At 41.1% G+C, this 12878-nt stretch overlaps 1 protein-coding gene across 1 annotated transcript; it reads right to left on the bottom strand.

Annotated features, from left to right (window-relative positions):
• Positions 1-4043: 4043 nt before the first annotated feature.
• Positions 4044-7470, bottom strand: LOC147609823 (pentatricopeptide repeat-containing protein At4g13650-like). Its single transcript, XM_086786859.1, has 3 exons — positions 7346-7470; positions 7200-7261; positions 4044-7105 (listed from the first exon to the last, which is right to left on the bottom strand). The coding sequence occupies exon 3, from the start codon at positions 6951-6953 to the stop codon at positions 4380-4382; it is 2574 nt and encodes an 857-aa protein (XP_086642985.1). The 5' UTR covers positions 6954-7105; positions 7200-7261; positions 7346-7470; the 3' UTR covers positions 4044-4379.
• Between the last annotated feature and the right edge of the window lie 5408 nt (positions 7471-12878).

Here is a 12878-nt window from a genome sequence, read left to right as displayed (position 1 = left end):
AGCACAATCTGTCCAACTCCTTCAACGGGATAAGAGGAGTTATTGGCACAAGTGACAGTATTCCCTGTGGGAGCAGACTCAAGGAAAGTGAATAAACTGCGCTGCGAGGTGATATGCTTAGTGGCACCACTGTCAAAGTACCATACATCTGAATCTACTGCAGACATACATGTGTCATGCAAAGATGGGTCATAACTGCACTGCGCATTGAATGCCCATTCTGTATCTAGCACAACATTAGCAGATTCATTGTTAGAAGGAGAGGCATCTGCAACAGCCATACCAGCCTCTTTCTTCTTAGCCTCTTTCGCAGCCAGCTTAGGACACGCTTTGATGACATGATCATTTCCCTTACAGTACTTGCAAAATGTCTTCTGTTTGTCACCCTTCTTCTCATCTTTGTCTTCCTTCTTTGGTTGCGCAGCATTTGCAGATTTCTGCTTACTAGAAGAAAAGCCAGCTTTACCTTTCCCGCTTCTCTGACTAGCAACGAAAGCTTGATCTGCGACACGCATAATATTCCTGTTTTGCCTTGACTGGTCTTCTTGCAGCAAAACAGAAACTAACTCCTCAAATGATAAGGCATTGGGATTGCCTTTCATCATCAAGCGAAGAGTGGAAGCAAAACCCTGATAAGAATCTGGTAGACCATTCAAAACAGTCTGCACAAGTGAACTGTCTGACAGGATTTCATCTGCAGAAATGAGCTGCTCTTTGAAATCCTTGATCTTTGTCAAAAAGCTATCCATAGAATCACCTTCGTTCATATGCTCACTCTCCAACTGTTTTCGGAGATAAGCAACACGAGCCTCATTTCTTGCCTGATACAATGTGGCAAGTACATCCCAAGCATCCTTAGAAGTCCTGCAGGAGCGAATATGTGGGATAATGGTACGTTTGACAGACAGCGCAATCAAGGCATGAGCCTGCGCATCTCTACCATCCCAACGAATCTGCTCTGCTGAAAGTGGTGGTTCTCGAACAGCTGCTACAGCACTTGTGCCTGCACCATCATCTACAGTACCTGTTTCTGATGTGTTTGCAGCATTCCCAGCCACAATAGGACGTGCATCAATACCCTGCACAATGTTCCATAACCCCTTTGCTACCAATACATGTCGCATCATATATGCCCACAATGGATAGTTGGTGCCATCCAACTTATCCTCAGCAGCCAACATGCGGAATACATCATTGTTGTCAGCCATGGCCAATGACTGTACTACTAGATGTAAATGCTGTCTGTAAGAGGTAAACCTGTATAAAATCGACCTGTGCTATGCAGCACAGCCCAAAACAGACGAATGGGCACCTGTCCTGCAGATTTTAATCTTGACAAAAAATCTGCACAGTAGGACGATTTTGCCTGCGCAGTACTTGGAATGCAAAAACGGAGGGCGAAATGACTTCAGATCAAAATTCTGAAACGACCAAGCCCTATGGGCTATCCCACGGCATATACTAACCTGCAGACGCTCGTGAAACCTCGTTGCAATCGGAGGAGATGAAGCGGCAGGTGCCGGTGATGCTGCCCGGGAGAAGGAAGCCTGCTCTGATACCAATTGTTGGAATTAGGGTTGCAGGAATGCACACACAACTTCAAGAAGATGAGGAAGCTTGAGCACAACACAGTAGTGTATTATGAGTGCCAAAAATGAAAGATAACAAGCCCTAGAAGATAATGGGCGTATATACAATGCACGGGGGAAAAAACCTCCTAGTGAGGGAAAAAGTGCCCCGGCGGTCCTAAGTGTGTTCACACACATCACTACTATAATATGGTAACATAAGGTTTGTCAAGCATCACCTCCATTACATCGAAGGGGGTTTGTTGGGTATTTCACAGTTAGTTGGTGTGAACACCCTCTTTGGGTGTCGACAACCCTTATTTAGTTTTGGTCAAAAGGTAAGGCTTGATGCCTATAAAAGCATGTAGTAAACTGGTTCTAATACATTGAGCATCATTTGACTTGTGCAATCTTTCTCTCTTATTTGCTATCACATCTCTCTCTCTCTCTCTCTCTCTCTCTCTCTCCCCCCTCTTTCTCTATCGTTGTGCACCAACTAGCCACAGTTGGAACCTCCATCCCTCTCTTTGCACATGATCCTAGTGCATTGAATGCTAACACCATCTTGTACTCTTCAGGTTATGCTAATATACACCCAATAGTAAAGTTTGAGGTGTCTATATCATATAAGGTTAAGATAAAGACAATCAATCATATAATGAGAAAATGTTTCATTAAGATAAAGTTTGAGGTGTCTATATCATATAAAGGTTAAGATAAAGACAGTCAATCATATAATGAGAAAATGTTTCATGAATAAGTAGTAGCTAGATGAAATCTATGGTTTCCAATAATTTTGAAAGTATGTTCCACTATTAAAAAATGTGTACTCCACTATTAAAAAATGTGATTTGTAAGGTTTTTGGTGTATAAAGAAATCAATTTACAAAGGTAGCAGCCTCGACAGCTAGCTACACTCCATGGAGCATGAACACACTGATGTAGCACAAATCATAGACCCTTCTCTTGGGTCACAATCAACCAAGCTCTCTCTCTCTCTCTCTCTCTCTCTCTCTCTCTCTCTCTCAAATAGTTTCCTATGAGGTTAAAACAAATGGCTCTCTCTCTCTCTCTCTCTCTCAAATAGTTTCCTATGAGGTTAAAACAAAGGTGTGTGATAGAAAAGGACCTTCTCACTACCCTTTTGCCCCCCATGTGAGGTGGAAGTTGTGCAAAGTGCTCTTATGAAGGAAGATAATCTACTACTGAAAAAAATTCTTCTTCACTCTTCATCTCTCTTGGTTACAATTCTTCTTCTTCTTCTGCCTTGGGGTCTTTTAGAGTAGTTAGGTGATACAAATTTCTCTCATTAAGGTATCTTGCAGGGCGTGAAGCCAGCAGGTGGCGGTTCCTCTTGTGCTCTCGACAGCAATATGAGGTGTTTCTCTCTCGCCAACAATTAGATCTCTCTCTCTCTTGCTAGCAATCAGAGCGAGATTTCTCGCTCTCTTTGGGATGGGCCCTTCTGTCATCGAAGCAAAACCCTCCTCTTTCTCTCCACCCCTTTGTTAAGCAAAGGGAGGGAGCTACCGTGCACAAAAACAAGCAGGTTTAGGTGGCATTGGGACTTAGGCTTGTGCATGTTTTACTGAAAGGGTCCTTTAAACTTTTCCATTAATTAGCCGGCATTAATTAATGCATACGAGATGGGTTTTTTTTTTAATACTAATAAGATGATTTCTTTGAATGAGCTAGTTTGGTGACCCATGGGCTGTTGCTTGCCTCCAGGCCCTCTTTTGGTCAAATTTGACGGGAAGGGGATGAGACTTGCGAGTATTTCACCACTTGGATGAGACTTGCGGTTTAGAGTTTTACATTATGTGTGCCTGTATTCGCAATCTTGCTAAGCGAAATGGTCGCCCACTTAACATCATGCGTGTATAGATCACAACACATTATCTTTATTCAGCTATCAAAAAAACACCATGCACCTCCAACCAACCACACCAAAAATAAGTTGGATGTTAGTGCAGTGGTAAGGAGGTGATGGGTTCAAATCTCCCCCCTATGTGCAAGTGGTGGCATTAGTGTGTGTGAATAGTGTACTTTCAAATTTCCAACCAAGTGATGGCATCTAGCTTGAGAGTCCCTAGGTGATGGGTTCAAATCCCTCCCTGTGCAACCGACAGCATCTAATGTATGTGAGTAGTGTACTTGCAAATTTCCAGCCAAGCCGAGCCAAAAAAAAAAAAGGTTGGATGTTGCATGGAGTCCTCTATGTTCTTAAGAATTAACTGTAACTTTTTGGAAGAAGCACCTTACCCCACACTATTTATGTAACAGCACCGCTTGTGCACTGGTCTGCATGAAAGTACTGACGTGCAATACTTTAGTACTATTTTCATAAATGGGCATCCTCTTAGGATCACAATCAGATGGACAGGCAATTTCGCCCATCCTTGTTCAACTAGCCCCCACCCATCACCAAATTCTCCAACAGCTGCATTGGGTGGAGGAGATGTGTAAAGCCAATTATTTGATACTAATTAAGGCTAAAGCCAATTATTTGATACTAATTAAGGCTTACATATCAGCAACCTGCTGTCAACAACAAAATCATGACCTTACAGGGGTGATTCAGTTCAACCACCCAATTCACTTTCATCTTCCTCTTCTGAGTGCACCTCACTTGCCCTTCAGGTGTGTTACTTGGGGCATATGCGATAGTAACTCCTCACTGCGCCACTTTCTTTCAATGAATGGTTATGCCCCATTAACAACGTATGCAAACTGAGGACATACCCTTAACTTACATTTTGAGAAAACCATCTTCTATCCAAAACCACAAATAATGCAGCATCAGTCCACCAACTATGTGTTGGATTCTTTTACTCCTGCTTTCTTCAGTCTCAATGCCTCAACCTTCTTTGCGTCCTCCTGCATGGCAGCATCCGCGTAGATGTTAGACATACAGACATAAGCTGCAGCATCCTTTTCATCCAGTTGCAACGCATGTTTAAAGGACTGTCTTCCAAGATCCACATTGCCCCACTTTCGACAAGCACCCAACACAGTATGCCACAGTACGAGACTCGGGTGGAAAGGCATCTCTTTAATCCTTGCTACCGCCTTGTCTAATTGGCCTGCACGGCCAAGGAGATCAATCAAGCAAGTGTAGTGCTCAAGAGTTGGGGTGATGCCATGGCCTTTGCTCATGGCCTCCAAATAAATCTGGGCCTTGTCCACTAGCCCTCCATGACTGCATGCATTAAGAACACTGACAAGCGTGACCAAATTTGGCTTCTTGCCGTCTCCTTCCATTCTGTCTAAGAAATGCAAAACATATTCACTTTCTCCCAGCTGTGCATATCCTGCAATTAGTGCATTCCAAGAGATTTCATCTCTAACTGGAAGCGTGTCAAACACTTCCTGTGCATTTGCAAGCAAGCCACACTTGGCATACATATCAACTAATGCATTACCAACAACAAGATCGCTTTTCAAGAGCCCTTTTCTGAGAATCTCAGCATGTATTCCTTGGCCTTTGGCTGTGGCTCCTATATTGCCACAGGCTTGCAAGCTGTAAACAAGGGTGACAGCATCCGGGGAGATTCCCTTTATTTGCATTTGTTCAAAACAGTTCAATGCTTCCTCATCACACCCATGTTTAACATATCCTGCAATAAGTGCAGTCCATGAGACAAGGTCTTGGACTGGAAGCTCATCAAGCACTTCCTGTGCTTTTGAAAGCAAGCCACAATTGGCATACATATCAATTAATGCGTTGCCAACAACCAGATCTCTTTCCAACAACCCTTTTTTGGCAATCTCATCATGTATTTTGATGCCCTTGTCTGCAGCTCCTATGCTGCCACAGGCTTTCAAAGTGCAACCAAACGTGACAGCATCTGGAGAGATGCCCTCAAGTTGCATCTGTTCAAAACAGTTCAGTGCTTCCTCACCATTGTCGTGTTTGATATATCCTGCAATCAGTGCAGTCCATGAGACTACATCTCGGTGTGGAAGCTTGTCAAATACTTCCTGTGCTTTAGCAAGGAAGCCATAATTGGCATACATATCAACCAATGCATTGCCAACAACAAGATCACTTTCCAACAACCCTTGTCTAGTAATCTCAGCATGTATTTCTCGACCCTTGTCTATGGCTCCTATGCTGCTACAAGCTTTCAAGCTGCAAACAAATGTCACAGCGTTCGGAGAAACACCTTCGCATTGCATCTTCTCAAAACAGTTTAGTGCTTCCTCACAACGCCCATATTTGGCATATTTTGTGATCAATGCAGTCCATGACACCACGTCTCGAACTGAAAGCTTGTCGAACACTTCTTGAGCTTTCTCAAGCAAGCCACAATTGGCATACATATCAACCAATGCATTGCCAACAACAGGATCTCTTTCCAACAGCCCATTCCTATCAATTTCAGCATGTATTTCTTGGCCCTTGTCTGCAGCTCCTATGCTGCTGCAAGCTTTCAATATGCAAATAAATGTGACAGAATTGGGAGAGACACCATCAAGTTGCATCTGTTCAAAACAGCTCAAAGCTTCTTCACCACGCCCATGTTTTGCATATCCTGCAATTAGTGCATTCCATGAGATTGGATCTCGAACCAAAAGCTTATCGAACACTTCATGTGCCTTTCCAAGTAAGCCACATTTAGCATACATATCAACCAAAGCATTGCCAACAAAACCATGTCTTTCCAACAACCCTTTTTTGGTAATCTCAGCATGTAATTCTTGGCCCATATCTGCATCTCCCGTGCTGCCACAAGCCTTCAAACTGCAAACAAAAGTAACAATATTGGGATGGATGCCCTCGGCTTGCATCTGCTCAAAACAAGTCAGTGCTTCCTTACCACACCCGTGTTTGGCATATCCTGCAATAAGTGCATTCCAGGAAACTACATCTCGAGCTGGAAGCTTGTCAAACAATTCTTGTGCTTTTGCAAGCAAGCCACATTTAGCATACATGTCTACCAAGGTGCTGCCCACAAAAAGGTCTCCTTCCAACTTCTTTCTGTAAATGTCAGCATGTACTTCACGGCCTCTTTGCACATCTTTCAGCTGAGCACAAGCTTTCAGAAGGGCCACAAAAGTATGGGAACTAGGATGTAAAGAATCTTCTCCCATTCTATCGTAAAGGAAAAGAGCATGCCGCAACTCTCCACATTTCGTGTAACCTGTGATGAGGGAGTTCCAGGAGCTTTCGTTCCTATGAACCAGCATGTCAAAAACCTGCTGAGCATCCGACATGCTTCCAACTTCCGCCAACATGGAGACAAGTAAGTTACCGAGTGATCTGTGGGTATCCAACCCGATTTTGCACATGTAGGCATGCGAGCTTATAGCACAAGCTAAGTTTCTCTCTCTTCTGCACTGGCTCAAGATGCATGCCAAGGTCTCAACAGAGGGTGGGGGCATTGCTTCTTGCTTCCAATAAGCTAAGCACCTCCCAACCACCACCGGTCTTGTGGGTCAAGCGCCTTTGTGCATTGGACTCCGGGTGCGGTGCAGACTCTTCTGGTTTCCCGAGCATGCAGGAGTCGTCCATTTTTGGTAAGGTTCTGCTTTGCCTGCAAGGCGATACAAGCAAGGTTAGGTTCACTCTTCAGTCCGTGCAGGGATTTCTTTACCTGTGCAGAAAAGGGTGGGAGCCCTCTCTCTTACTTTGCTCTTTCGCTTGTCCCAGGGATCACTGAAGCAGGACTTCCGGGCGGTGCTTGGGCGGCCTGTTGAGAACAAAAAGGGCAAGGGCGTCAGTTGCTTGCAAGCAGGCGATCGTTCTGAAGAAGTTCGATCTCCGCTACATTTACCTGGGCAAAGCTCCATAGATTCTTGACTTGCGATTGCAGCAGGCGGCAGAAAGAAGAGGGCAGAAGGGGTGGGAACTCTTCTCGTGTATCTCGCTACCGGTTAAGTTCACCATTTTAATGTCAATAATTAAGACATCATAAACGAATTATTTTTAATTAAGTTTTTTATCTTCGCTTCTTTTCTAATAACCACACTTTAGGACTAAATGACACCACTCTTAAAGACCCTTGTTGTTAGGTGATATCAATGGATGGCATTGATAAAAAACCGCCACGTCTTTTTGGGGCTATCGGATAAAGTAAACTAGGCCCAGTAAATTAGGTTACTAAGTGATCATAGTTTACTTCTTAGTTTACTAAAAAGACATGGTTTACTTCCTAGTTTACTAAGTGATCCTAGTTTACTAAGCGATCTTAGTTTACTTTCTAGTTTACTAAGCGAGCATAGTTTACTTCTTAGTTTACATTTTACATCATGGAATGAGGGTGAATTTGGGTTTAGGACTTATAAAATCTTGGAGCAAAATGTTATGTGCAAAAGAAGATTTGAACTTGAGACATAAGATTTGACCTCGAGTCCCTTAAAGACCCCTTTCATGAATGTTCATTGGAAACATCTTACCACTACACTATACGTTCAAGCAACAAAACCATGTGGTTTCAAGCCCTTATATTCTATGTTTTTTACCCCTAGTTTACTTTATCCGACGGTCCCAAAAAGGCGTCGCCGCGCGATTTTGATCAATGCATCCATTGATATCACCTGACAAGGGTCTTTAAGACCAAGTGGCACTTAGTCCTGAGGATAACCACCCCAAACGTTTCTTGAAAGTAAATAATATCTTGTCAACTATACAGTTTGCATGGAAAACAAACACGTGTCTCTGAACCTTAGTCATTTTTATCGATTTTTTCCTTCCTTTTTTTGCTGCTTGTCCGTTGGGCTGCTCTGCATAGAAGCTGACAATTGTGGTCATTTGGGGATGTGTTTTCGTAGCTTTGCTTGTGGACTCGGATGTTGCGCTCCTCCCGCTGGTTGCCCGTAGGGTTGGTGTGCAACTGTCGGCGCAACGTGCTTCTGGATACCGTCGTCTACAAATAGTATGTCGTCTACAAGTAGTATGTCGTCTGCAAACATGCTTTTGGCAGGTTTCCGTGTCTCTGTATTACTGGTTTTTTTCGTTGTGTCATGCTTCAGCATGTGCCGTCCGTTTCTGTGTCTCGGTATTATTGGTTTTTTTCGTTGTGCCATGCTTCATCATGTGCCGTCTCATGGCTTCTATGCCGGTTCTTCTAGAAATCGATGCGTGTCTTTTTGCATGTATTGGCCTTTGCAGTATATAACAACCAGCGCTTTGTCTTTGAATTTGCGTTCACCTTTGATAAGTCCACAATACTTTTGTCTTCTTGTTGCCATCGCCATACCTCCAAGAAGGTAGCCTTTTGATGATCTTAGCAATATTATGAAGGTAGATCGTCGACTATCTTTGTCCTCCTTTTTGTGCGCTGATGGACATGCACGTCCGTCTGCTTCCTTGCTACTGTGCAACGAAGGCCAGCCTTCTACATTAACTATGTCGAGGCCTGAAGCGTATCCATGTCCTCAAGTTGTTACTCCTCGAGAAGGGGCTAACACTGTTCATAGCCTTTGTGCGGTACGTTCCTCTGGTAATATCTTTTTTCAAAAAATTATTGATTTATTCTGCATATGCATATAATTTTTTCCTTCATACGCGCTTCTGTCTTTTGATGTTTTATGTTTTTTTTTGTTCTTTTTCTTCTAGGCTCATGCGTGCATGTTGGAGAGTGACTTACACATGGTTTGTTTCTATAGAAAGATGCCACACTTTTGAATTAGTGTTTTTTTAGATACAAATAATTACAGATAACCAAAATAAGTTGATTGCATGGATAATGGACACGTGTCTCTTAACCTTATTTTATTTATCAGATTGTTTCTTCGGTTTTTTGATGCTCGATCGTCGAACTGCTCTATAGCTGGCAATGGTGGTCGCTTAGGGATAGACTAGCGCTCATAGTCTTTTTTTGCAATAACAATTTTTCTTTTCCCCTTCTTCCACATGGTTTGTCTCTTTATGTGATTTAATCTTGTATATTTTATTTTGATTTTTTTCTTGTATGAAACAGGCGCATGCCCGCATGTTGCAGAATTTGCAGTGCATATAATTTCTTATTTGTTCGGAATATGCTACCAAATCATTATTTGTGATTAATTTATAATTTTTTCCCTAATCATTTTTTGTGATTAATTAATTATTTATTTTTGTTGAACCTTACGTTTTTTTAATTAAAAGAAACTAAATAATCATGAACGATGAAAATATTGTAATAAATTTTAGATGATTGATTAGAGAGAAATGAAGCTAAGTAACATTACGTAGAAGTTTGATAATTATTTTCTATAAGTAATTTATTAATGTAGAAAATTCAAGCTAATTAAAAGTAATTAATTAATCATAAATGATTAAAATGTTGGTGATGTGCTGTTTTTATTAGCTTCTTAATTTTGAACCATTATTAAGTAATGAAGAAAAAAACATTAAAGTATGATTATCTCATTTTTATCCATTAATTAATTAATGATAAATGATAAAATATTATAATAAATTTTGAATGATTAATTAAAGAGAAATGAAGCAAGGTAAAATTAGGTTAAAGTTTGATAATCATTTCTTTTAAGTATATAATTAATAGAGAAAAATCAAGCTAATTAAAGTAAAGAATTAATGATAAACGATTAAAATGTTGGTGTTGTACTATTTTTATGGCCTTGTTAATTTTTCATCATTACTTAAGTAATAAAGAAAAAAAATACATAAAAGTATGATTATCTCATTTTTATCCATTAATTATTTAATGATAAATGTTAAATTTACTTATGGTACTTAGTCTTAGTGTTTTTATAAGTTAATTAATGTTTTTTCTCCTTTTTTTCTCATATTCGAGTGTTCTAAAGGTGTATGTGCCTTTAAAGTTATAACATTTTAACTTGCTTCCGTTTCGCATGTTTTTTTGAAGGTTCGAGCAAATTAGATGCAAAGGGGAAAAAACCAATGCATAACAAAAAAAAATACAGATTCTGAACCTTGTGTACACAAAATCCCTACTTTTCCACCGGAAAAAAACCAAGCTCTTTGAAGTATCCGTTACAATTGCAATCGGGAATAGAAATATTCACTTATCATGCTAGGAACCCTTGGATGAATTTGTGAAGATGAAATGTTTGAAAGGTCTCTTTGCACTTGAGAAAGGGGGCACCTTAAACCACTTGCACTTTCAAATGGTTTCTAGTTTCACCATCCCTGATAAGCATAGGAAAAACCATAAAGCGATATTTAGGATGGGATTTGTTTAAGACTAAGGGTGCATTGGTTATGTGTAGAGGTCTTAGGCAAGTTAAGATGCATACCCTCGAAGGCATGGTGGGTTATTGCATGAATGATTTACACAAAGCACACTTTAAAATTTTTTCGCACAACATATCTGCTAAGGAGATTACTAGAGGTCGTCAGCTATATGCCTTCTATGGCCAGGCTGACTTAAAGAATAAAGTGTGCTTGTCACTGTCAATCTTTTTGAAAGAGCATATTGCTATATGGATAATTATATAGCCAATAAACTTGGCGCATCTTTACAAACCACTCTTTTGAAAATGATTCGTTTAGAAAGTACTACCTGGTTGCCTCATGGATTATTCCAAAAATTGGCTTAGGTATGAGCAAAAAAGATTTGCGGCAGTGTGGAAAGTAATGAAACTCCCACATCTCACTCAATGCATAGATATAGAAGAGATTTTTTTTGTGGATACTCCTCCTACCAGGTACTTTGACCCCATCAATGCAAGAAGAAGCATAGATTATGAAGAGAAGGAAAGTGACGATGATGATGGACTCCAAGACAACGATAATACAACACCGGGAAGTCGATCAAATCCAATAGTCATTGATGATGATCAACAGCCTCAATCACAGCATGACTACAGTACATCTTATCTATTTTTATGGAAGAGAGCATATAAATTCAAAAAAGCCATTGTGGATGGTGATGAATTTGTCCCGCTCTCCCCTGAAATCTGCAAGTTCATTGGTCTCACAGAAGAAGAAGCCTGTATTGTTTAGTATCATGCTTTACTTCTCCCTAAATGTAATTACTCCGCCTGTGTTTGTAAGCTTTCATAATAAATAACACATGTCGTTTGTTACATATTTCTTAGCTTCTTATTATTAAAATTGAAGCATGAATGTTTGTAAGCTTTCACAATAAATAACTCATGAAGCCACGATGATTCACTCATGAAGCCATGATCGTTCACTTGTGCTAAGCCACGATTGTTCCCTCTCTTGCTCCTCAATTCCACGGCCGTTCAGCTATGAAGCCATGGTTGTTCACTCCTTGAATCCATGGCAGTTTGTCTGCTAGGACACTCTTGACAGTGTCGAGATGGCTAGTTATTTCAATGGTAGCAAACTGTGACCCTATTATGGACCAGTCACACATAACACCTTGAAGGCAATTCATCTCAAAAAGGAGAAAAAAAAACACAATGAGATGAAAAAAATAGCACAACGCAAAGTCGAGTGGCAAGTGAAACTTAGAGGCCCCAACAAATCACCATACACATGGCTCAGGTAGTAGACCTTGAGGAAGAGGATTGGGAAGTGAAAGCTACCCATTTGTGGTTAGGAATGACCACTCCGACAAGCTTCACCCAAAAGTTAGCACTTTGTAGACACGGGTGCTAACCATATTTTAATGTCTTGTGACACATGGAACTCTATCAGGAGGCCAACTAAGCTTACTCTATACCCTTGCCACCGTCACTAATGTCACTTCACATTTAATTAAGTGCTTAGGTGTTGTCACCATTTTATTTCACATTAGAAATAACGCCTTGGAAGGCAAGTTCTATGTCATGCCTGTAATGCAAGAAGAAATCCTTCTAGGATGAGGATGGATGGGACACAACCGGTGTCATATTGATTGGGATGCAATGACAGAAACAATACAACTGGCCTCATGGAAAGTTATTGTCCTTATGATAGATGAAGAGACAGAGCCACCAATATCACCTCCACAAGGTGACAAATACTTTTCACCAACCACAACCCCCCTTGCTTACTGAAAAACATAAAATTGTGCCACCCAAAAAGAGGCCTCTCCTTTACCAAGATCCCCCATCCAATAAAGCCTCATCATCGAGCTCCTACAGCACATGAAACCTTGCCAAAGGAGCCTACTAACACCGCTAATTGCCGGCAGGTACACTAGCTCGCTCATGTTCCACCTGAACTACTGATACTCACTGTTGGGTGCACAAGAAGATCCTTGTTGCCATATGTTATGAGGGTGCTACCACCCTATGTATTCCTTCGAAGATCCAACCTTTCCCCTCAAACCTCAACAACCCCAAAGGTTTCGACACATTGACATACTACCCAAACCTTACATTAACCTCTGCCAAGGCAACCACAAGCTCGTCCAGGTTTAGGGAGAACATTCGGTGCAAGCCCCC

Source organism: Cibotium barometz, chromosome 50 (assembly GCF_041138505.1).
Source record: "Cibotium barometz isolate CiBa-2024 chromosome 50, ASM4113850v1, whole genome shotgun sequence".
Taxonomy (NCBI): Eukaryota; Viridiplantae; Streptophyta; class Polypodiopsida; order Cyatheales; family Cibotiaceae; genus Cibotium; species Cibotium barometz.
This window is presented reverse-complemented; position numbering and strand designations above follow the sequence as displayed.